At 37.8% G+C, this 23273-nt stretch overlaps 1 protein-coding gene across 4 annotated transcripts in view; it reads left to right on the top strand.

Moving 5' to 3' along the window:
- Positions 1–23273, top strand: part of LOC107820581 (uncharacterized) — a 53570-nt gene that overhangs the window by 1161 nt on the left and 29136 nt on the right. Inside the window, exons 3-16 of one of the 4 annotated variants that reach the window (XM_075234486.1) lie at positions 158–2364; positions 2925–3039; positions 4672–5481; positions 5637–5895; positions 6740–7251; positions 7843–7969; positions 8049–8173; positions 18051–18718; positions 18844–18961; positions 19057–19173; positions 20149–20243; positions 21107–21255; positions 21473–21528; positions 21620–21833. In XM_075234486.1, the coding sequence (XP_075090587.1) occupies positions 158–2364; positions 2925–3039; positions 4672–5481; positions 5637–5895; positions 6740–7251; positions 7843–7969; positions 8049–8173; positions 18051–18718; positions 18844–18961; positions 19057–19173; positions 20149–20243; positions 21107–21255; positions 21473–21528; positions 21620–21833 (5572 nt within the window). Of the gene's footprint in view, positions 1–157; positions 2365–2924; positions 3040–4671; positions 5482–5636; positions 5896–6739; positions 7252–7842; positions 7970–8048; positions 8174–18050; positions 18719–18843; positions 18962–19056; positions 19174–20148; positions 20244–21106; positions 21256–21472; positions 21529–21619; positions 21834–23273 lie in introns of those variants that run through there. The other 3 variants (XM_075234488.1, XM_075234489.1, XM_075234487.1) reach the window with 3 other exon arrangements.

The following is a 23273-nucleotide window of genomic DNA, read 5'->3' as shown; positions in this document are numbered from 1 at the left end:
TGTACAAACATTGAGGAGATAAGTCCACTGGTATTTTTATACTCCCATTACCTTCTTGGTGCTGTTGTTTTGTGGATAAAAGTACCTTACAGTTTCTTTTTCATGCGTCTGATCTCTGACCTCTGAATTTAGTTTCTTTGACGTTGATATGTTCAAGGGTAGTGCTTTGCACAATGCCATGAAGACTATTTCAGAAATTACTCCAGGAAGTTGGACCACTTATTTATTTGATTGGATACTACAACATTGTCGGTTGCAAGTGCATGATGCTCATGTTATTGTGCAGTCAACTTTATCAAATGATATATGGTCACTATCGTTTGAGATGAAGGAACTTGGTGTACAATGTAAACTCATTAAGGGGTGTCTCCTAACTGGACTGGTTAGTTCAACTTTTCTACCTTCTGGAGAGAACTCCTTTGACCTCAATGTTCAACATGTTGAGATCAACTTGAGGAGAAGAAGTTACTTTAGCTGCATTTTGCCTTCAACTGATTTGCTAGCTTCTGCAAAAGTGAAATATCTTCAGTTCAGAGAATTGAACTTTTATGCTGCTTCATTAAATTTTTCTTTATCTCCAGAAGATATTACCATCCTATTTGTACTTTTTTCATTGTGGTCGAAAGAATCCAAGCGTGCCAGAACTGGTAAGCAACTATGGGAAATAGCAGCAACAAAAATTTGTTCTTTGACTTCAACTCCAAAGTTTGCATTCCATAAAATTGCTAGCACCGTGTGCTTATGGTTGCGCTATGTACATGCTTATGAGAAAATGCTTTTACTGGTTGGATATCCGGTTGATGATGTGATAAAGAAATCCACTACTGCTATTGTTCAGAGCAAAGCATATTCAAGAACTTTTAAGCAACAGTGGGAGGTTATTTCTCAAATTGAGAACGAACTACCTGTTGAGGCCATTGTGCAGGCACGAAGAATAGTCCGTGGTAGAGCAGCATCATCTGGTCAACAGTCAAAGGATGGTGGTCACGAATCTAGGATAAGCAGGATTTGTTGGAAAATTTGTCAGTCACTTTCCCTTATATGGATTGTCATTAGCAGTGCGCTCCATTCTGTTAAATGCTTTTTCCTCTTGAAGAAACTGCTGGTCAGGAACCGAGATATCTGTCAAAAACTTGGCGCCATAAATGAAGATTCCATCCTAGGAAGTCACATTTGCCTATATGTCAGGGAATTTTCCATTTTAATTTCACCAGATATTGAAGTTTATCCATCCTTTAGTAGGAAGCTGCTATCAGATGTTGGGCTTTCATACCCTGGTTTAGTCAGATTCTGTCTCTCCATTGATTTCTTCTGCTTAAGGCACTCTGAAGATGTCTCTGAACAGTATTTTTCCTTTGCATGTGGATCCTTGAAGGTTGTCTCTTCTTATCTTACGGAAGATAAGACCAATAAGTTCAATAATAACTTCAAAGGACGTCGGAGAAAAAATGTTCACAATCTGCAACCTACTTTATGGAGTGAGCCTAACCAAATTCTCCACTCCACTGAAAGTGGTGGGGCTAATCCTCCTCGTGGTACTGATGGAGATTTTGTACATACCCCGAAATCTCTTATAGAACAAGCATGCCTGAATTGGAAAAAATATTCATCAAGGTTTGGAGAAAATGAGATCCAGAACATGGAGGATCCTTTTATTCTTTGTGAGATTAAGAGCTTTTTGACTGATCAAAGCCTCAAGAACCTTACTGCTGGATACACTACTTGTTGCATGGTAATGGGGACGTTGAATTTGGTTCTGGATTATTTAGTAATAGTGTCAATTACAGTTATTTGCAGACAGATAAGTGCGATACCTTGGACTACTAGCCGCATGGGGAGCACTGTCGTACAGGGGGTTTCTGGATTAGTTGAGGATCCGCCAGTTGCAGATTGGAATAGCAATTACAAACCATTTTCTTCTGGAATTAAGGTTAAGGTGCCTAGACTTCTTCCCGAGAAACATATGCAAATAGCGGTACACATTGCTGGTCCACGAATCAAGCTGACATTGAGAAAGGAGGATTTTCATGGTGCGGATGCAGATCTGTATCTTAAGCTTGGGAATGACGTACGCCTTTCTTTTGATGCTGACGATATTGAACTAGGCGTCTCACCAAGTTTGGAGTCTGATTTGACTTCCTCAAGTGGAGATACTGCAGTTTTTGATGCAAAACCGTTGAAGGACCTTCAGCAGATGGATATTGCTAAATCAAATGGTGAAGTTAATAGCAGTCGAGGGTGCACTTCACTTTGTGCCTACATGAAACTTAAAGGTCTGAAAGTTTCCCTCGACAAGTTATGGGATAATCAGGGTGGCCAAATTGTCGTGTTAAATCCTTTAACTATCCAACTGTTATCTTTGAGGTATTTGTTCCGATCTCGTGCTTCTCTTTTCTCCGTCTTCAAGCATGTGCATGTTATACTTGAGTCTGCAAGCAATTAAGTATCCTCGGTTAGAACAAAAAATCACATGGTAATTTAGTACATGAATAATTTTTCAACGCCTTTGCTCATCCTGATTGAGATATCCATCGTTGTCTTAAGAAACTATGAGGTATGACCCTTAGATGTGTGCCGAAGAAATGAGTGGGGTTGTTGCAGTTGTTCCCTATCAGTCTGTAAACAGCAAAACATCCATCAGAAAACATGCAACAAGGAAAGTTTAAGTTATTTTTGTCGTCTACTATACTGTTGTGTTCTTACTACATGGAGTCCACTTTTGTTTTCAAACTTGTAAAAACTGTACTTTCATGTTAAAGTCCCAATCTGTTACTTGTCTTACCTTTGTTTGCTTCTTTACAACACAGAAGACTGTCACAATAGAAATTTCCTTAAGTTTTTTTTTGTTAGAGGAATTTCCTGGATATGTCTGAAATTATGTGGACTAAAGCTAAAGTTAATGTACTTCAACAATGTTTTGGCAGGAAGGATCTGCATTCTTTGGGCTCAATAGATATTGCTTTCTCTGTAGCATTACATTGCACGAGTACTGGATTGACGACACTGGTATTTATGGATGAATGTGCAGTTCTGCTAAAGGTGATTCTCTTCTCTTGGTGCCTTGTAGTTGCTTTGCTGGGTGGTTTTCTCTTTTAGCATATGGCTGAAACTTTTTTAATCTTCTGTGTTAGTTGAGACGTTCACCTTATTCTACGGTGTACTTCTTTAATCCTTATTTTCATTCTCTTGCTACTCTGGCAGTCTTTAAGATTGTGTTTGTGGTATTTATATCTTTTAACTGACCTTCAATATACAATCCGAACTTGGAATTCTAAGTGTAGTCCTTCTGTACCGTCTCCACTTTTGTGAGGTAGCTTCCAGGGGTGGCCATGTGGTCTTTATGTTACCAACCTTCTACGTAGTATTCATTGAACCCGGTGATAAATTTGTTATAAACTCCTCCTCAAATTGAAATTCAAGTCTTCCCTTGTCGTCCCAACTGTTAGATTAATTGAAATAGGAAAGACTATGTTCCTTCGCTGTTTTCTCCAATATGGCATTGGATACTATCCCCTTGGCACTGAAGATGTTCCATCCTTCTATGAGTCATTTTATGGTTCATTTATCAAGAAATACAGGAAGCCAGAGCATAGAAACACTGGCACTTTCAGCCTGAGATTGACGTCTAGCTAGTTGTTGCAAAGACCAACACATTGACAAGGGATGTGTCCTAAAAGAATGGTGCCTCTCTGAGCTTGTCTTTTTTCTCAAATTTTGCTGTCATTGCAATCCCATTCTTCCAATTGTGAACAAGTGACAACTCAAGGTTCATTTTAGGTCCTTCTAGCTGTCCTGTTTCCCGACTTTTGCTGCCATAACAAGTTCATTCTTCTAGTTATGAACAAGAGAACTCAAGACTCATCTTTGGCCTGCTAAGTGCTAACAACAGAGGCTTGACAAACAGCCTCCTTAACCAGAATCAGTTTTGCCTCCAGCATAACCATGTTGGTGCTTCAGACCTTGTTTAAAGCTCCATTGCTGTAGGATCTAGAGAGTGTCTTTGGGACCACTAACCTCCCTGATCTGTTTGTGACCTGGAGATTTGGAGCTAGTAGTTCCGTGGTTGGTCGGTTTTAGGGCCTTGTGTTGCCTAAACTGCTATCTTGTTTTGTCAATTTATAACATAGGCCAGTCCTATCATGGCTTCAAATCCTTTTGGGCATATATCCATATCATGTCCTGTTCCTCGGAGTAACTTCTCATACATTCAGATAGCTATATATTCTCCTTACCCACACCTCTATGTGATCTAACTACTATAGTTACTCCAGTTTCATTTCAAACAATGGACACTTTCACATTCTAAGATACTCAAGTGTTCTTTACTCCTTAATACTCCCTTGCTCTTTCCAACCATAGTACTCCAAATATGAAGGGAGTTATTTCCTTCTTTAAGCTGCTATCTCATTTGTGTGCTGACCTGGATTGCCTCATAAATTCCTCAAACAGGTCTTTCATTCTCTGTTTACGTAACAACACAACCATTGTTCACAGTACTACTATGAGAAGTTATGATACTTCCCATTGACAAGTTGACTTGACCCATCATGCAGATCACTGCAACAAGTGACTTTCAGTGCTCATTAGAATTGCATAAGCTATCCTTCTGTAATAAAAAGGTGCATGGAGTTTATACAGACATTTTTGACTTTGGAATTTCTATTATGGCAGGTAATTTCTAGTTTACTGTGTACAGTTGTTCAGGTTTTCAATACGACCAGTTTAGGTCTTGGCCAAAGTTATGAAGACTTATTAAGGCGAGAGTCTGCTGACTCTGAAAGTGAAAGAGCACTCAAAAATAGAATCACACTAGTAGCTTCAGCTCTTACTGATACTACATTCAATGTCAGTACGACATGTGAACTTAGATCAGTGAATATGATCCTTTACGACTCCAGGAAAGGATATATTTCACATGATAATGTGGCAGATGGTAATACTATAGCTGACAGGAAGTCGACAGTGCAACCAGTCCGTGGTTATGGAGTTAATGTATCTCTTGCACATTCATATATCAGGTTCTCTTTTGAAGAGGAAAAAGCTGAAGTTCTCATTGGTTTTTCTGATTTTGAATCTGATATATTCCGATATCCGAATGAGATTGTAGATACTTCTGATCAAGTTAAACCACAGTTGATTTGGTCTCTCAATTCCTTATATCAAGCTTCATTGTCTCATTGTAAAATTAGTTTAAGTTTGAGAACCTTAGGGGACAATATTATGCAGGCCAGTCAGAGAAATGTAGTGGATGGTTCTGAGTCCTCCATACATGATGCTTCAATGTCCTTGAATCATTCACCTTCGTTGATAAATGATGTAAATCCTTCTTTCGATTGGTTAACTATAAGAATTTCTTTAGGTGAAGTGTACCTAGCCAGATGTGCAGTAAAGAACTTATTGCTTCGAGGCAACGAACTAAAGACGCTTGAAGCATTTGTTTCTGTTGGTGGACAATTTCAGACAATCTCCTGTCAGTCACAGGTTTCTATTCTGTTCTTGCAGCTTCAGATTAATGTCTGCCTATGCATTAACTTCTGCATCCATTTTGCTAAATCTTAATTTGGATATAAGTTGTTTATTCATAGTTTGGGAAGATCTTATGATTTCTAAGGTTTAAACGGACACCAATTCAACAGGGGGGTTCTATCATTGTTGAGATAGCTTCTTTGGTGACAATGGTTGAATGCTACGCATTCTACTGTAATCAGTTGGAAGGCCATTGGCCAGCTGTGACAGAACATCTAGTTATTCAGAATGATGAGGATACTAGTCTACTGAGGAGTTCTTCCAACCAACAGTTGGAGCAACATAAACTAGTTAATTGGAACCAGGTGGAAGCATTTGCCATGAATATTTCACAGGTTTCTCTGGCATTGGTGGATGGAGATAAATCTGGTATCATCTTTTTCTTTTGCTTCGCTTGTTATCAATTAACAGCAGGACTCTGAAGTAGTTCTCTCATGCAGATATAAACATATATTTTTTGGTCTCATCTTATTTTTAGAGTTACTGCCCCCTTGCCATTTTAGTGCACCCAAGGTTGAGGAGGCTTTGATACATATCAAGTTATTAGGAGTATTAAGAAGCTATATAAGATTATATTGCTCTAAGAGCAGCAAGTTTCAATTTGAGTTTATTTGCCATATTTGGAATTCTTCAAAATCTTGAATAACATACAGTGTTATCAAAGGTGAAAGCAAAAAAATGCTGAGGCCTGTTGGGACTTTAACGCTAGTGCGCACGGGTTTTACCCCCACTGATTAGCTAGTGTTCTTGACTTTTGTTGCTATCCATGGAGCTTTTGGCATAATAAGTTTCATCTTAGGTCAATCGAGCTTGCTCGATCTGGTCATTTAAGGCCTTTTAATGCAACTGACAGCGTTCAAGAGTAAAGGCACAAAAGTTTAAAACAATGTAATTAAAGAGTAGTAAATTTAAATACAAGAAACAATTATATGGACAAAGAAATTGGAAAAAATATATGATTAGGTGAAATAATTGTTGTTTAACACTGTACTCGTCAAAATGGAGCCTATGAATGATGACACACATGCCCTAGCATCTTCATGCCCGGTTTGAAGTGCTGCCTATGCAAGGCAAAATGCTTAGCATGTTTTTGCATCTAGCTTCAGCGGTTAAGTGCTAATTCTGGCTAATATTTTGGTATGTTGAAATAAACAGTTTGTTTTAAACAATGTAAAAGAAGCACAATTTCAATAATGAATTTACTGCCTTGTAGGTGAATTTCAGAAGCTTCGGCTTGAAGGTAACGGCAACCTTAAGCTTGAACTACCAAGGAAATTCTCATTTGGCATAACGAACTTGTCAATTCTTTCTCAGTTACTCCATATATCTACTGAACAACAAAGCCTAGACACAAGAACTCCTTTCCCTTCTTCTTCCATATCTGATGATCAATCTTCCATCATTGTACATGATGACACGTTAATTGCTCCCGATCATTTGGGTGAAGCTAATTCTATCATGAATGAAGCAAGTAGCTCAAGCCCCCCAGAACTAGGAAATCAATATCATGCAGATGGTTCAAGTAAACCTTGCAGGGGTGGTTCAAATTCTCAAATTTCACTTGCTACTCCTCAAAATTATATTTTAAAAGACTTAAATATTATTCTGGTGGCTGAGCAGCCTCTCAAAAGCAGCGGGAGTATTCCTTTGCAGTCAAATGACTTTTGGGTTGGCAGTGGTTCTATATCTGGTTTCGACATGACTCTCTCTCTGCGTGAAATACAGGTGAGGAGAAATGCCTTCCTTAGTTATTTGTCTTTTTCCACTTTCTGTAAATAGTATCTTCTATAGTTATATTCCTAGACTAAATTATATAGCAATAGTGAACATTGTGTATTGCATAAGGTCTCAGCTTATCATGGTGCAATATAATTATATCGTCAAGGATAATTAGCTTGTGGGTAGTGTAGCTTCTGTAGACACGTGTAAAAGGTGGTTCTTTTGATGTAAACTTCATAGCTATCCTTGTGGTTGCAAGGGCGCTGCTACCGCTCTCTATACATACTCCTAATCAGAATTCATTTAAACCCCAGAATCATCATTTAAATAATTTTGTTAATAATGGATAGAGGGGCGGGCCCATAATCCACCAAGTTTCGAACCGTGCACCATTGTCCCTCGGGGATTCCACTAGTAATGCTCGTCTTGCTCCAACTGTTATGATAAAGTAAGAATTTCTGAGCTGTAAATACTTCCAGTTGGTAATAAAATTTCTTAATTACCAAAAAAAAGTAATAATGTCATTTATGTAATGGGGAAACCCCAACATACAAGTTGTATACAAACAATTGCTCTAACTTTCTTTTGTTAAATCAGATTATAATTTTTGCTGGGGAATCTTTATCAGCCATATTTAGCATAGAAGCAACCAAAAGCATAGAGCAAACACATCAGAAGAACAGCGGAGAATCTTCTGGATGTCTGGAGGAAATGGTTCCTGATGGTAGTGTTCTTTCAGCCCAGGCTGCAGAACCCATACTTTTATTATGAACATATTAACATTATTAGTGTCTTTCTTGCAGGAACAATTGTTTCTATCAAAGATGTCGACCAACATATGTATGTTGCAGTTGATAGGGCAGAAAGTGGCTACAATTTAGTTGGTGCGATCCACTATTCGCTTGTGGGAGAGAGGGCTTTGTTCAGGGTATGTTCAGCTTTGATTCATTATGTGTGCTTTGCCATATTGAAGGGACTAGAGCTTTGTGAGGTGTTTAGTTGAATCTCCAAAAGCATTTATGGCATTTGGGTTAGTTTTTCCAGACTAATCCCTTCTGGATCTTTTTCTGCTGCAGCTAAAGCTTTTCTTACACTATAATATATTTCTCTATATCTTACAAAAATTATTTTTCTTTAAAGATGTCGATAAAGCTATTGTTGCTTAATCTAGTCCAAAAGATCCTTCCACTGATGTTTTAGTCACTTATGCCTCTATCTCTAATCTCTTTTCCTTGTAGATACCCACTTAACATGTAATGGCCTTGGACGACCTTGCATTCTAATCTTTTTCCATTGCTTCACCTTTATAGCTTGCCAAGAGATTTCAGTTCTCTATCGCTGTCTCCTCCGTTACTCTCTCTTTTTTGATAAGGTAAATTGTATTAATCAAAAGGGAGAGAACTCCCGTATACACGAGGTATACCAAAAAGTAGAGAATTTACATCAGAACATGATTTTCTACAAAAGACGCCCAATCTTCTATACAAGTAGGGGCTAAATGAGTGCACCAAAAAGCGATCAAAGATAAAAAGACTATTCTTAAAATGTGAAAAAGGAGACTCAATCCCCTCAAAAGCTCTCCTATTTCTCTCCCCCCAAACTATCCACATGAGAGCCAACGGGGCGAACTTTCACGCATTTTGCTTTCACTAACCCATTCACGTCTTTTCCTCATGTTAAAATTTTGTCTTCCTTTCCCAAATTCAAATCTCTCGTCTCTTCTCGATCTAACGTCTGATTCCGGCTTAGTCTAGTGATCCGGTGAGCCCTCCCCTCCCCTCAGAGACTGATTTCCCCTCCCCTCCCTTCTATTGACCTTCCCTTTTCTTCCGTCACTATCACAAGCATAAAGATAAGGCGAAATTCAGGGCTCAACCAAATCCTATAACTCAAGTAACCATCTTCCACCACAGTGGAGACAAGGATTCTGCCCCCTTTCCTCACCACAATCCTCACTCGCGAGAGATCGTGTAAACTGCAAGTGACATCAATAAACCCCCCACAGATTTTCCCAATCTTCTTGAATAGGTCAAGACACCAAAGATGCACCGGGAGACCCACCATGTTGACCACCAATGTTTCGCCAGTGAAACGAGGGTCGAGACACCCATCGTGCTCCACCCATCTGTCTAGATTTAAGAAGTTCCCATCGAACCACTTATTTCCTCTGACAAGAATTTCTGAAGCTTGAGACTCGTCGACAAATCGAAAGAGATATTGCGTGTCCCCCAGTTGCGATATTTTCAGCCCGTCCTTGACGTTCCATGCCTCTGCTGCCCAATTCCTAACAGCCTCTAGAGAACCAACCCATTTGGAGAAAGACCCAATCAAATAAGATTCCAAGAAACCCTTACGCCTGAGAGTGTGCTCCTCGGACAACGAGAAGTGCGGCTCCTGTCTTATGTCAAGCTTTCGATGGCATCTTCTCTCAAGTTCTAGGGCTGGCCAAAGAGGCAACTTTGATGAAAGACATGTTTTCCAGTTTACTAGATTCTAGGGAGAAGTAAGAGCTTCTCTCTGTATAGTCCATCGTAACTAAACCAAAAGCCTCGCTAGGAGGCTGACTGAAGAAGAGGAGGTGAGAGGGAGTGAAATCTGGCCGGAAAAAGTCACATCCGTCGCCGGAAAATAGTAAAAGTGGTCGGAATTTGGAGGTTGGTGGATGGGTGGGGTCGGAACAACCTCGCGAAGGGGTTGTCTGAAGAAAAGAAGTTGAGATCTGGCTTGGAAAGGCGTCACGCGCCGGCGCGTGGGTTAGAGGCAGTCGAAGCTCTGCCGCGCGTGACGGCGCGTGGGGTGTCGGATTCCGGAGATTTTTTCTGGGGAAGTGTCGCGGCAGGGTTAGCTCTCGGATGGTGGTGGTGGAATCCTAGGATTCATGATTCTCAGGCGCCTCGGGGGTTGTGCATGGGAGCATAGTTCTTGACTTCTTCAACACAATGTTTTGACCAATCTCTTATCCTTCCGTTACTCTCTCTTATCTCAATAATGCAAATCATATGCTTATGGATGTTCATATACACACATTTTGACACCTAAATCTATACAATTTTACCGATAAAAAAGACTGTAATACCCTGTAGATTTTGAGAAGATGAAAAGACTTCTTGTATTTCTGTGTATGTTTACATCCCATGAGCAAGAGATTAGGAAATAAAATAAATCTTTACAATCAATCCAACTATCAAATAAAATCAGATCTCCTAAATATAATCAAATCTCCTGAAATCATGCTAATCAACACTACTAAATCAAGTCTCCTTGAATCATGCTAATCAACACTCCCCCTCAAGTTGGTGCAAAGATGTCGCACATGTCCAACTTGCAACTCAAAGTATGGAAAGTTCGCTTTGTTGAGACCTTTGGTAAACACATCAGCTAGCTGTTTTTCCGATGGCACATGAAACAAACTCAAGACAGCAGTTGTAACTTTTTCTTTGATGAAGTGTCGATCAATTTCCACATGCTTTATTCGGTCATGCTGGACTGTATTATGAGCTATACTGATGGCAGCCTTATTGTTACAGTACAAGGTAAGTTTTCCTTTTTCATACAATCTCAATCCTGTAGTAGCTTTTGTAGCCAAAGTAGTTCGCAAATACCCTGGGCCATAGCTCTACATTCTGCTTCCGCACTTGATCTAGCAACTACACTTTGCTTCTTGCTTCTCCAAGTGACCAAGTTTCCTCCTACGAGCGTACAATAACCGGATGTTGATCTCTGTCATCTAGAGATCCAGCCCAATCCGCGTCTGTAAAGGCTTTTATTTGGAGGTGATCATGTTTTGGAGAAAAGTAGACCTTTCCGTGTAGCAGACTTCAGATACCGCAAAATGTGAAAGACAACTAGCATATGAGGATCTCGGGGATCATGCATGAACTGACTCACCAGACTAACTGAATAGGCGGTGGGAGAGATAAATGAGTCTTCCAACCAGCCTCTGATATCTCTCCTTATCAACTGATTCTCCAACTCCGCTTTGTAACTTGTGATTACTTTCAATGGGCGATTCTGCGGGTCTGCAACCTGTCATACCGGTTTCTTTCAAGAGATCCAGAATATACCTTCTTTGAGAAATAAAGATTCCTCTTTTGGATCTAGCAAACTCAATTCCCAAGAAGTACTGCAATTTTCCTGATCTTTGATCTCAAATTCATGTGCCAACAAATTCTTCAATCGAGACATCTCCTCTTTGTCATCTCCTGTCATTACTATGTCAACATAAACTATGAGAAGAGTGAGTTTACCCGTTTGATGTCTTATGAAGAGGGTGTGATCAACATTGCTTTGTTGGTAACCGAAAGAGATCATTGCTTTGCTGAATCTGTCAAACCAAGCTCTGGGGGATTGCTTCAGTCCGTATAAGGCTTTCTTCAATCTGCATACCTTTCCTTGACTCTGTACAATATCAAATCCAGGAGGAATCTCCATATACACCTCTTCTTCTAAGTCTCCATGAAGAAATGCATTCTTCACATTAAACTGTTGCAAGTCCCAATCAAGATTAGCTGCACAAGATAAAAGAATTCTAACCTTGTTCATCTTAGCAACATGGGCAAATGTCTTTTGATAATCCACTCCATAAGTTTGAGTGAATCCTTTAGCCACCAATCTTTCTTTGAATCTTTCAATTGAGCCATCAGCTTTGTGCTTCACAGTGAAGACCCATTTGCAGCCAACCAACTTCTTGTCTGGTGGTTAAGTGACAAATTCCCAAGTCTCATTTTTTGACAAGGCCTTCATTTTTTCAATCATAGCTTGCTTCTATTTAGGATCTGCAAAAGCTTCCCTCCAATTCTGGGGAATAGACACAGAAGAAATAGACAAGGCAAATGCTCTATAGGAGGGAGACAAAGAGTTATAGGAGACAAAATTAGATAAAGAGTGTTTGGTGGTGCGAGATCTGACTCCTTTTCTGTGAGCAATAGGTTAATCTAACTCATTAGGAATGTAGATAACTCACCAGTTGAAGAAGGTTCAACTTCGGTAGATTGCATGATGGCTTCTTCTGCTCTATTTTTCCTTGAGTAAATTTTCAAATCAGGCCTATCCAAACGCCCAATACTCCCCTGAATTCTTTCTCCAATTTCGCTTTTCCCTGTGACAATGTCATCAAGAGGCCCAGTAATGAAACTAGGTAGAATCACCTCTTCCTCCTTACTGCTCTCCCCCCTGAAGAGGTGATGATTCAATACTGAAATAGGCCTCATATTCTCGAAAGATAACATCCATGCTAACAAAAGATCTCCTAGAGGGAGAATGATAACATTTGTAACCTTTCTGTGACGGAGAATACCCAATGAAAACACACTTTATAGCTCTAGGATCAAGTTTCCCAGAATTTCTAGTGTGAACAAAGCAAACACACCCAAACACTTTAGGAGGAACAATATATTCATTCTTCCCTTTAAAGTTTCCAGGGGACTATGAAAATTGAGGGGGTTTAAGTGGCATTCTGTTGATAAGATAGGCAGCTTCTAGAATAGCATCCCCCACTAAGGTTTTGGTAGATGCATGGTGAACATAAGAGATCTTGCTACTTCTAACAAATGCCTATTTTTTCTTTTAGCGACCCCATTTTGTGCACTAGTGTAAGAACAACTAGTCTGATGGACTATCCCATTGGACTCCAAATAAGCACCAAATCTTTTATCCATGTATTCGCTGCCATTGTCAGTTCTCAAGATTTTTATTTTGGCATCAAACTATGTACAAATCATCTTATGAAATGACTGAAAACAAGAGAAAACTTCACTTTTGGCTTTTAACAAATTTACCCAAGTCATCCTAGTACAGCAATCAATGAAAGTAACAAACCATCGACTGCCAAACAAAGAAACAGTTTGGGTAGGACCTCATACATCAGAATGAATAGTTATAAACGGAGTTGTGCTTCTATTATCACTCACATGATAAGAGTTTCTAGTATGCTTGGCATATTCATACGCATCTCAGAACAAAGATTCAAATCGAGTCCTTGAAAACAAATCAGGATATAACTTCTTCAAAACAAAGAATGATGGGTGTCATGACCGTCTATGCCGCTGTATTATTTCTTGGTTGACATTCTTTCCCCAAAAAAGAGTTGACCAGAGTTTTGAATCCCATCTAATATATATAAGTTATCACGCAATCTACCACTGCCAATCCTTTTCCCTGTTTGATGATCCTGAAAAATACAATGATCAGGAAAGAACTCGATTTTAGTGATAGCACTAACAAATAAAAGATTGACAGGGAACTCAGGGACGTGGAGCACGGATGATAGTTTAATATTAGGAGTACAAATGACAGAACCTGTTCCAGAGATAGGTGTTAAAGAACCATTGGCTATTTTAACATTATCTCCTTTGGGACACGGAGAATAGTTTTGAATGCCTTTAGAAGAGCATGTCATGTGTCTATTTGCACCAGAATCGACAATCCAAGAATTAAGGTGAGCTGCAAAGGCAGTGCCTGATTGCACATGATTGGATGTGGCAACATTAGCGGAGTCAAGTTTGGCTAGGAGGCGACGGAGAAGCTGATTTTCATCCGAAGACAAGATTTCTCTAGAAACCGTCTCCTTGAATGTCTCCATATTTCAGCCCAATTAGAAGGAAATCAGAAGGAGTTTGTGTTGCGGACAGCCAACAAGAGAGAGAAAACTCGACCTCTTTGATAAAAAACGGAACCCTAGTGCTGCGAGGGAGATAACTCACCTCAAAAAGGCAACAATGGCTCTGATACCATGTAGATTTTGAGAAGCAGAAAAGGCTTCTTGTATTTCTTTGTATGTTTACATCCCATGAGTAATGGAATTTATACAAAACTCCTAATGCTAATTAAGGAAATAAAATAAATCTATACAATCAATCCAGCTATCAAATCAAATCAAATAAAATTAGAATAAAATCAAATCTCCTAAATATAATCAAATCTCCTGAAATCATGCTAATCAACACTCCTAAATATGGGTGTCAAGGGGCCGGTCTGGGCTAGTGGAAAAGGAGACCGGCCGGTCTCCGTACCGGTCAGGTTACCGGTTTAAAAATACCGGTTTTACCAGTCCCGTGCCTCGCCGGTGAAAATCTGAACCGGAATGGTTCCGGGCTGGGCCGGGCCGTTTTTTTTCCCGTGTATTTTGTATAACTATCGTAATTTATATTAAGATAAAGTAAAAATGTAAAACATAAAAACAATCTTATAAAAAGAGTGTTTGAATAAATTTCAAGGCTTTAAAAGCCTTATATTTGGAATTTTGAAAAAAACTTCAAAGGCTTTAAAAACCCTATATTTGAATATTTCATTAAGAATTTAAGATAATACAATGAAGATGGAAAAAAATTTAACTTATAATTTGCAAGTTCTTTTTTTAATTCAAACTTGCAAATTAAAGTTTACATTTTACAACACCTAAATTAAAGAAAAAAGAGTAAAATCAAATTTGAATTATTAAACATAAATCAAGAACTTCAAAGGTTTTGCATTGCCTTAATAAGTTCTTCATAATCAATATGAACTTCTTGGCCATCTTCTGGAGTGTTAAATTCAGATGGGGGTTACCATGTGTTAATATATTTCCAAGTTCCCCGTTTTCTCGTTTATCAACATCTTCACGTCCTTGATTTCTTCGTTCCGATCTAATCCTATCTCTGAAACATCCTAAAACTTCCAAAGCATTGCTTCCCAATGAGTGACGGTGTCTCCTAGTTGCTGTCTTGCTTGACTAAATGCACTTTCTGATATAACAGTTGAAATTGGCACGTTTAGCACGTCCTGAGCCATAGCGGAAAGAACAGGAAATTGCTTTTCATTCTCATGCCACCATGCCAACGGTGAAAATTCCTTTGTGCGAGGCTCTGTTTGCTTTTGCAAGTAGAATTGAAGTTCATCGATGTTCCTGCTACTTGTTTGAGTGGAAGAAAATGTAGACCAAATATTAAAACCATCAAGACCATCTTCATCCATAGTAGCAGTTGTAGTATAAGTAGTACAATGTATAGTGGGATTAACATTGCCTACATTAATAGCAACATCATCAATTATATTTGCATAATAATTATATAATTGTTGTAAATAATCATTTAGCTTGTTCATACAATAATATATATCTGGGGTTTCAGTTGGTCCAATCTCCATATAAGTATATAAAGTATTGATTAATTGGTGGCAATTAGACATCTTAATAGAAGGATTTAAAACAGCATCAATTAAGTAAATATGAGGAATTGGAAAGAAATATTTTTTGAATTTTGCTTGCATTTTTTCAACAACATCCTTATATTTTTCTTTCTTCTTAAATTCAGAGAGTAGAAATGAAATTTCAGCATAGAAAAGAAATTTCAGTTATATGTACTAAAGCCATAGTAACAGTAGGGTAATATGCTCCAGAAAACTCAACATTAGCTGTATAAAATGTATGCAAAAATTTAACAACATCATTAATGGCCTCCCAAGTATTAGTTGTTAACATACGGTTTGGATCAGTATAATGCACATTAGCAACTTCAGTTATCGGCAATCTATGTTTGTAGCAACATTTTAAAAATAAGTATGTATAATTTCGTCTAGTAACAATTTCATCTGGCATGAATATGAGGTTAAGGTTATCTTTGGTACACTTAGTATTAAATTCCTTAATTCTAGATTGTCTATTATTTCCTTGAATAACACCAACTGCTCTTCTAACATGAGTAATCTCAGTCGAAAATAAATCAAGGCCATTTTTAACAATTAAATTATAAACATTTTTTCATCAAGTGGTGGTTTCAAATGCAATATTAATATTGAAATAGCGGCATTATTGTTAGAAGCATTATCAAAAAGACATACACAATACTTTTTTAATAAGATTGTAAAATGCAACAACTTCGCAAATAGTAGTAATTATAAAATTAGCAGTATGACTTTGATCTTCATCATATTTAAAAGCGATAATACGTTTTTGCATACAATAATTATCATCTATCCAATGACATGTAATTGTCAAATAATCATTTCCATTAACAGCATGGTCAATATCAGAAGTTAGAGAAACTCTACAAGGAAGGTGGTCAAACAAATAACGTATTTATGTCTGATATTGTCCATGAAGTCTAAAAATATCAGATCTACAAGTACTTCTAGTGATACCTTTAAATAAAGGATTATAAATCCTTTGAATATACATAATAAGATATGATGAAGAAGCAAAGAAAAAGGTAGACAACCCAAAGCAATCATTTTTGCTAACTCCTCACGATCCTTCATTTTATCATATTTCATAAATCCTCCAGTACTAGGGTTTAGAGTTCCTTAATTTTCATCTAAATCAGAGCCCCATTCTATAGGATGAATAATTCTCATATGTCTACTAAGTGTCCCAGTCCCCCCAAAACTTCCTCCAGTTTTATGTTTAAAATCATCTTTACAAATTTTGCATCTAACTCTATCAGTATTCTCTATTTCGTCAAAATATTTCGAAACTTTACTTCTCCTTCTCCGATTACTAGTCGGGGCCACAAGTGGTCTACTACTAGTGCCACGACCACCACCCCTGCTACCAACTCCAACACTACTAGTAAGTGGTGTCTCATCTTCAATTTCTAAGTCATTATCTTCTTTACCGTAATCTTCCTGTAATTGTTCATAATCCATATTATTATCAGGTGATGTTTCAGAAACATGTTTAAAGTCATTTAAATTACTACTAGAAGTTGAAGTAATACCTCATTTTCTATTTTCCCGATTATCCCGATTAGCAACCTTATTACAAACTAGTTTTGCAGCATTAAACATATTGTGAAAATTTAACTACTAATAAAAATTAAATAAGAGAAAGAGTTGGAACGAGTACACCGAATTCCGCAATAACACTTGATGATTTTTGAAGTCTTGATATTGAATTTCGTAACTCCGATGTTACCACGAAGAAACGTCAATTGTTCAAAGTTCAAACTTCAATAAATACCATAAATAAAATTCCTAAAAAAATGAGAGCCAAATAGTTGATTGCAATTTAGGTGAAGAGGGTATAGTTTTTCAAAGGGCTAAATTAATAATATAATAAAAGTGTTATTTTTGAAAAAAAATGCCTAAAAAAGGGCTATTCTTGCAAATTAGCCGTTGGGCAACGGCCAAAATGGCAGCTGACCGTTGCCAACGGTCAACTTTATTTAAAAAAAATAAAAATAAAATTTGAACTAGCCGTTGAATCGGTCCGGTCCGGTTAACCGGTTCCAAATTGACTTGACAGTAACGGGTCGTACCGTTCCAGTTAACCGATACCATAATTCTTTGAACTAGTATTTTTTGCTTCATGATTAGACATCCTAACCACTTAAAAATACTATTATGCAATATCAGGTTTCTACTCCCTCCTTTTCTGTAATTACAGAGTTCTGTTTCACCTGTATTGAGGGATACCCATTGACAAACTAAAATTTGAACAGCGTACTGTCCTTATTAGTACAAAGAAGATAATGGTGAAGGGACAAAATATTTTTGTGGTTCATTGATTCTTTTGCTTTGAAGCTTTTGTTGTCTGTATATATTTTAAAATCTTTTCACAATTTGGTCCTTATCCAGTTATCCTTGAAGTTATTTACTTTTTCCAGCTCCTTGGTGCTGCTCATCATCATTAAAGTAATCATTCATTGTTGAGATTAGGAAAACCTTGTGCATTTGTAACTAGGCTCAGTGCTTTTGCCTCTGTTATTTTTCTCTATCATTTTTACCTTGACAGCTTTCCCACAACTCTCTTTGGCTTATCTGTGTATAACTCATTTTTGGAATACATTTGTTACTTGATGGACGGGATGCTTTTATTCTTTCTCTATCATCAGGTGAAATATCACTATATTAGAAGATGGAAGTCACAAGTTCAGTATTTATCCTTCATCTCGTTATATGCCAAAGGTGAATCGGGAGAACCATTGCGGTTGAATTGCTGTCGACAATCTGATTTTGTTGACATTTCCAGTTCTAGTGATAGTGCCTGGGCACTTTGGAGAGCGCTTCCATACAAAACTGACATCTATGATGGTGATGTTGACTTGGAGACATATCTTCCACAAACTAAAAATATATTTTATCTTGTGAACAAGAAGAATGATTGTGCTTTAGCTTTTGTTAATGGGGTCCTGGAAGTTGTCAGCAATCCTGGACACCCGTTTAAGTTTAAAGTATTTCATGATCCTTCTCCATATGTTGGCAATGTTTTTTTGGATGGCATTCTAGAGAAGGAATCTGGAAAAATCATGCTACATGATTCGTGTATAAGTGAGGGAAAAGATCTGAGTCAGCGAGGAAGTTCTTTTGGTGTAACTGTGTCAGTGGACAAGGTTTCTTTGACCATCGTTCATGAACTTTCGGACTCCAAGGAAAAGTATCCCCTCCTCCAGGGTTCTATTAGTACTACTGAAGTTGTTATACAGATATCGAATGCTAAAGTTCGGGTTATGAGCAGGCTGGAGATTTTGCTGTATTACTTTGATTCCCAGAAAAATATGTGGTGAGTCTCTTTAGTAAAATAATGTAAATTAATGCAAGCTTTCATCTTTCTCTTTGATATTGTATTTTAGAACCGATAGTCCCAATATGTTGTAATTTGTGTTACTCACTTGTTTGTGATGCCAGGAGAGAACTCATGCATCCATTAGAAATTGATGTTTTCTACCGTTATAGATTTCAGACCCAGGGATCAGAAAATATTATCCACTGGGTGCCTGGCCATTTCTATGCTAGATTGAAAGAGGTTAGATTAATATCTCTATTTTTCATGTGATTTTCTTTTCTGTTTGAGAATAATCATGTGATTTTCTTTTCTTGTTGATATTCCTGGCTTGGCAGTTGAGTATGACAATGACTGAGCTTTCTTTGGACATTATTCTCTTTGTCATTGGGGAGTTGAATCTGGCCGGTCCTTACTCTGTAAGGATCTCAACAATTTTGGCCAATTGCTGCAAGGTTCTTCTCTGACATAACTACTCATGCTGCATACACTCTGTGGCTTTGCAAACTTAATCTTGCTTGAAATGTTTTATATTCACTTGCCATAAGAGAATCCCCTCTTGTTAGAACCAAAACATAGGCTAGCATAGCTATTTCAGCTGCATGTCTAAAGATTCTGTCATCATTTATTGGTTATGAAGTCCTTACACAACTTTTATGTGGAGTTCTGCTGCAAGAGAAATCGGATTCCTCAATGGAAATAGTGAGTGAAAGTTTTCTGCCAAGATTCCAGATGTGAATGATAAAACAGTAGTCAAATTATATTACTTGGTAGCAATTGAGAAAAGATGGGTTCTGAGAGTAGCAACATTGTCTTTCCGTCCTTGTAAGATGTTTGGCACATTTAATTGGTGGTTGGATTAACAATGCACATAACTTTGTAGACCCACTTTAGCAGGAAAGATGCTGCTTCTGGCTTGACTTATGGGCTGTAAATATATGCCCAGTATGATGCATCTCGATTTAAGCGCTTGAAGCAGTTAGGCATTGAATGTTAGGTTGACCACAATTTGGGACTTAATTTCACTCAAAACTTATCTACTAACCTAAATATGTGAGCCGGAGATAAGTGATTCATCTATGCATCTTTACATTGATTAGGATAAGCTTTGCTTTTCGGTCCCATGTTATGGATGATGTCTTCAGCAATGGAACATCTCGGGAACTTCTTCTACCAGTAACCTGTCATCTTTACTTTGATTTGCAACAATTGCTTTTTTTTACCAGCTACATGAAATCGTGCTGTTAGTTTTTGGTGAGGAAATCAAAGACTGAGAGTTGGACATGAGTTCATCTTCATGCTCTTTGAGACTGAATATTAGATATCTAACCTTGTGAAGCTTGTATTTGTCCATTCATGAGAAAAGTCATGCAGAGACTATAAATCGTCTAGTGTTTCATGTGCGAACTGATGGGCTTTAACATTTTCAGGTTGAAAACCAGTCAGGCTTATCCCTTATTTGTCAGTTCTACGATAATCAAGATGTATCAGTTGCAGGAAGACACTCCACTACCATTTTCTTGAGGTGCTTATCACAGCTTACAGTTGTTCTGCTTGTTTACTTGAAACATCCGCTGCTAAGAGCCAATCAACAGCCTTTAAAGAAACTATAGAACTTGACCTACTGATATATATATATATATTTGAATTTGTAAAGTTTATTCCACACAGCACAAAGATAGAACTCGACCTACTAATTGAAAAAAGAAAGAAACTATAAACTATAACAGCAGAAATTAGATGGGAATTTAATTTTCATGTGTCTTATGCCGTGCAAATGATTGAGAAAGTCCTAGTTTCCCTTTGTGCAATTTTAGGATAAAAAAGTCGTTTCTCAATCTCTTTCTTTTCCCTCGATAAGGGAGACATACTTCTACTCAAGCACCCTGACCGTGTTGCACTTTCTCTATTTTACTCGTCTTTCCGCAGATGACGTACAATCAGTTTTTGTAGTATGTGGGCATTGTGCCTCCGCCATCCTTGAGAATGATACATCTCCCGCAATCTAGAGCCTACCTTCTCAACTCGCAGCCCTATTTCATCCTTGCTCAGTACAAGATAACACCAGCTTAACAGATTTTGAAATAGGAAGTATATGATGTATGTGTGTCTGGAATATGTTTTTTACTTTTTTTTGCCTGCTGCTGATGTTTTCAATTGTGTATCACATTTATACTGAGTAAGCTCCCTTATAAATTATAAAAAAAATTTATACCGAGTAAGCTCCAGTGTCCTGGGCTTGCATGTAATTAATTTCCTTTCCACAATTTTCATTCTTATGTTTTGAGAGGTTAATCACGGTGTTTTCATTTGTATTTTTGCCTTTGCTTTATTTGAATTTTTACTTGCGTGCTCATCATGTGAGGAGCCTAACTTTTTGTCTGTAAGGCACTTGGCTTTGGCAAATCGACCTCCGGAAGCGTCATTCTTCTCTATCCAGCTTACGGAGAGAGGATTTCTCTCTACTTCTCCACTTCATCTTTCACTCTTGGAAACCCAGTCATTTGCGTGGAGACCACGTATAGTATCTCTACAAGGTGTTTCAGGCTGCTCTTCCCTCAAGTTGTTTTTTTAATATATAAATAAATTTCGCACTAATTGTTAAGACTTGGATTTTGGACTAGCTGACACCACCAACTTGAGATAAACGACTTTGCTATAGCTTTTGCTGATAATAGCAACCACTACTAGTTCTTTGTGCATATTCAATGAATTCAAACTTAGAGCTTACTAAACTTATTTGCTATTGACCAGAGTCAAAAACTTTCCCTGGTCCATTTCTTGTGGCTGAAGTTTCACCCAGGACTGAGGTACCGCAGCTGATTCTTCTTAAGATGGATATCCAGGCATGTCTAACTTAATGTTCTTATGGTTTACAATCCTCTTTCTTGATGTTTGTAGGATTGCTTGACAATCGTCGTCTCTCCATTACTAAAGATACACAATGATACTGATTTCTCAATGGAGCTGCGTTTTCAACGCCCTCAGCATAAGGAAGCTGATTATGCTTCTGTGATGCTTAAGGCCGGGGACACAATTGACGATTCTATGGCAGCCTTTGGTGCCATAAATCTCTCTGGTGAACGAAAGAAGACACTAAATTCTTTGAGTGTTGGTATGTTTCAAGCATGTTTCCTCCTTTCAAGCTTTGATATTGAAATTGCCTGCTTCCGAGGAAAAGAACTTTATGGAATTGATTTAGATGTCATACATGTTACCTTTCTAGACAAAGTCGAACTATTACAACAACAAGTAGGTCTCAGTCCCAAACAAGTTGGGGTCGGCTATATCAATCCTCACTTCTCCATTTGAGCTCAACTCATGTCATCATCAATACCAAATAAAATAAAAATGAGAAATAAGTTAAATATATATAAATATAAATAATAGTAATAATAATAATTATATAATTATAAGCTCTCTAACAAGATTAAAACCTATTCCCAATTAGTAGATATCACTTGGATGAATATTTTTCTTCTATTGTGCCCTATCGCTAACTAAGTTTGCATTGATTCCAACAATTTGTAGGTCTTGCGAGATGACTTCCTTCCATGCTATTTTAGGTCTACCTTATCCCCTCTTAACACCTTCACTCACAATATTTTCATACCCATGAATCGATCTGTAGATAAACATTGGACACGGCGAAACCAATTCAAGCGAATTTTATCCTATAATGCGTGCTTACTGCATCTTCTGGCGAATGTGGTCATTTCTAATCTTATCTAATCCTGTATGACCGCACATCCATCTTTGCATCCGCATCGCTGCCACACTCATCTTTTGAATAGGTTGAGCTTTAGCGGCCCAACATTCACTACCGTATAAAATTGTCGGTCTTATAATTGTTCCGTAGAACTTACCTTTCACTTGATAGGCATCTTTCTATCACATAACACCCCAGTAGCCCTTTTTCATTTCAATCATCCGGTTTTAACTCTATGAGTAACATCTTCATTTATCACTCCATTCTCTTGAAACAAGCGTAGATGTCTTAATTGTTTGCATTTTGGCAATGCAATCACGTCTAGTCTCATCTCAACTTCGCCCTTCTCATGCTGACTAAACTTGCAGTGCATGTATTCAATCTTACTTCTACTTATCACCTCTCTAAAGTGCTTTGCCACAGTTCAAGCTTTTGCTTGACGCCCTCGCTAGTTTCGATTGACAAACGAAGTCGAACTATTAACTCCTGTTTAGACTCTCCAATAAGAGAAGGGATATCTTGTTTAGACTCCTAACTAGGGTTAAAATCTGCTATCTTTAAGAGTTTTCTGCAGCAAATTCTAAAAATTTTCAATCCAAAAAAAAAAGGTTCTTAACTGGAAATTTTAGAAAGCCTTGAAATTGAGTGAGAACAATAAAGACTTTAAATAGGTGAAAAAGACAATTTTTGATTGCAAACAAGGATAAACAAAGTCTTGAAAGTAAGTTGCTTGTTATCTGAACTTTTTTTCCTTTGAGTAGTTGAGATGAAACCGAGCTATAGGCTCTGTGCATTGCACTTTTATTGAAGAATTAAGCCTAAGAATGACATTTTATATCTATTTAT

This window comes from Nicotiana tabacum, chromosome 17, assembly GCF_000715075.1.
Source record: "Nicotiana tabacum cultivar K326 chromosome 17, ASM71507v2, whole genome shotgun sequence".
Taxonomy (NCBI): Eukaryota; Viridiplantae; Streptophyta; class Magnoliopsida; order Solanales; family Solanaceae; genus Nicotiana; species Nicotiana tabacum.
This window is presented reverse-complemented; position numbering and strand designations above follow the sequence as displayed.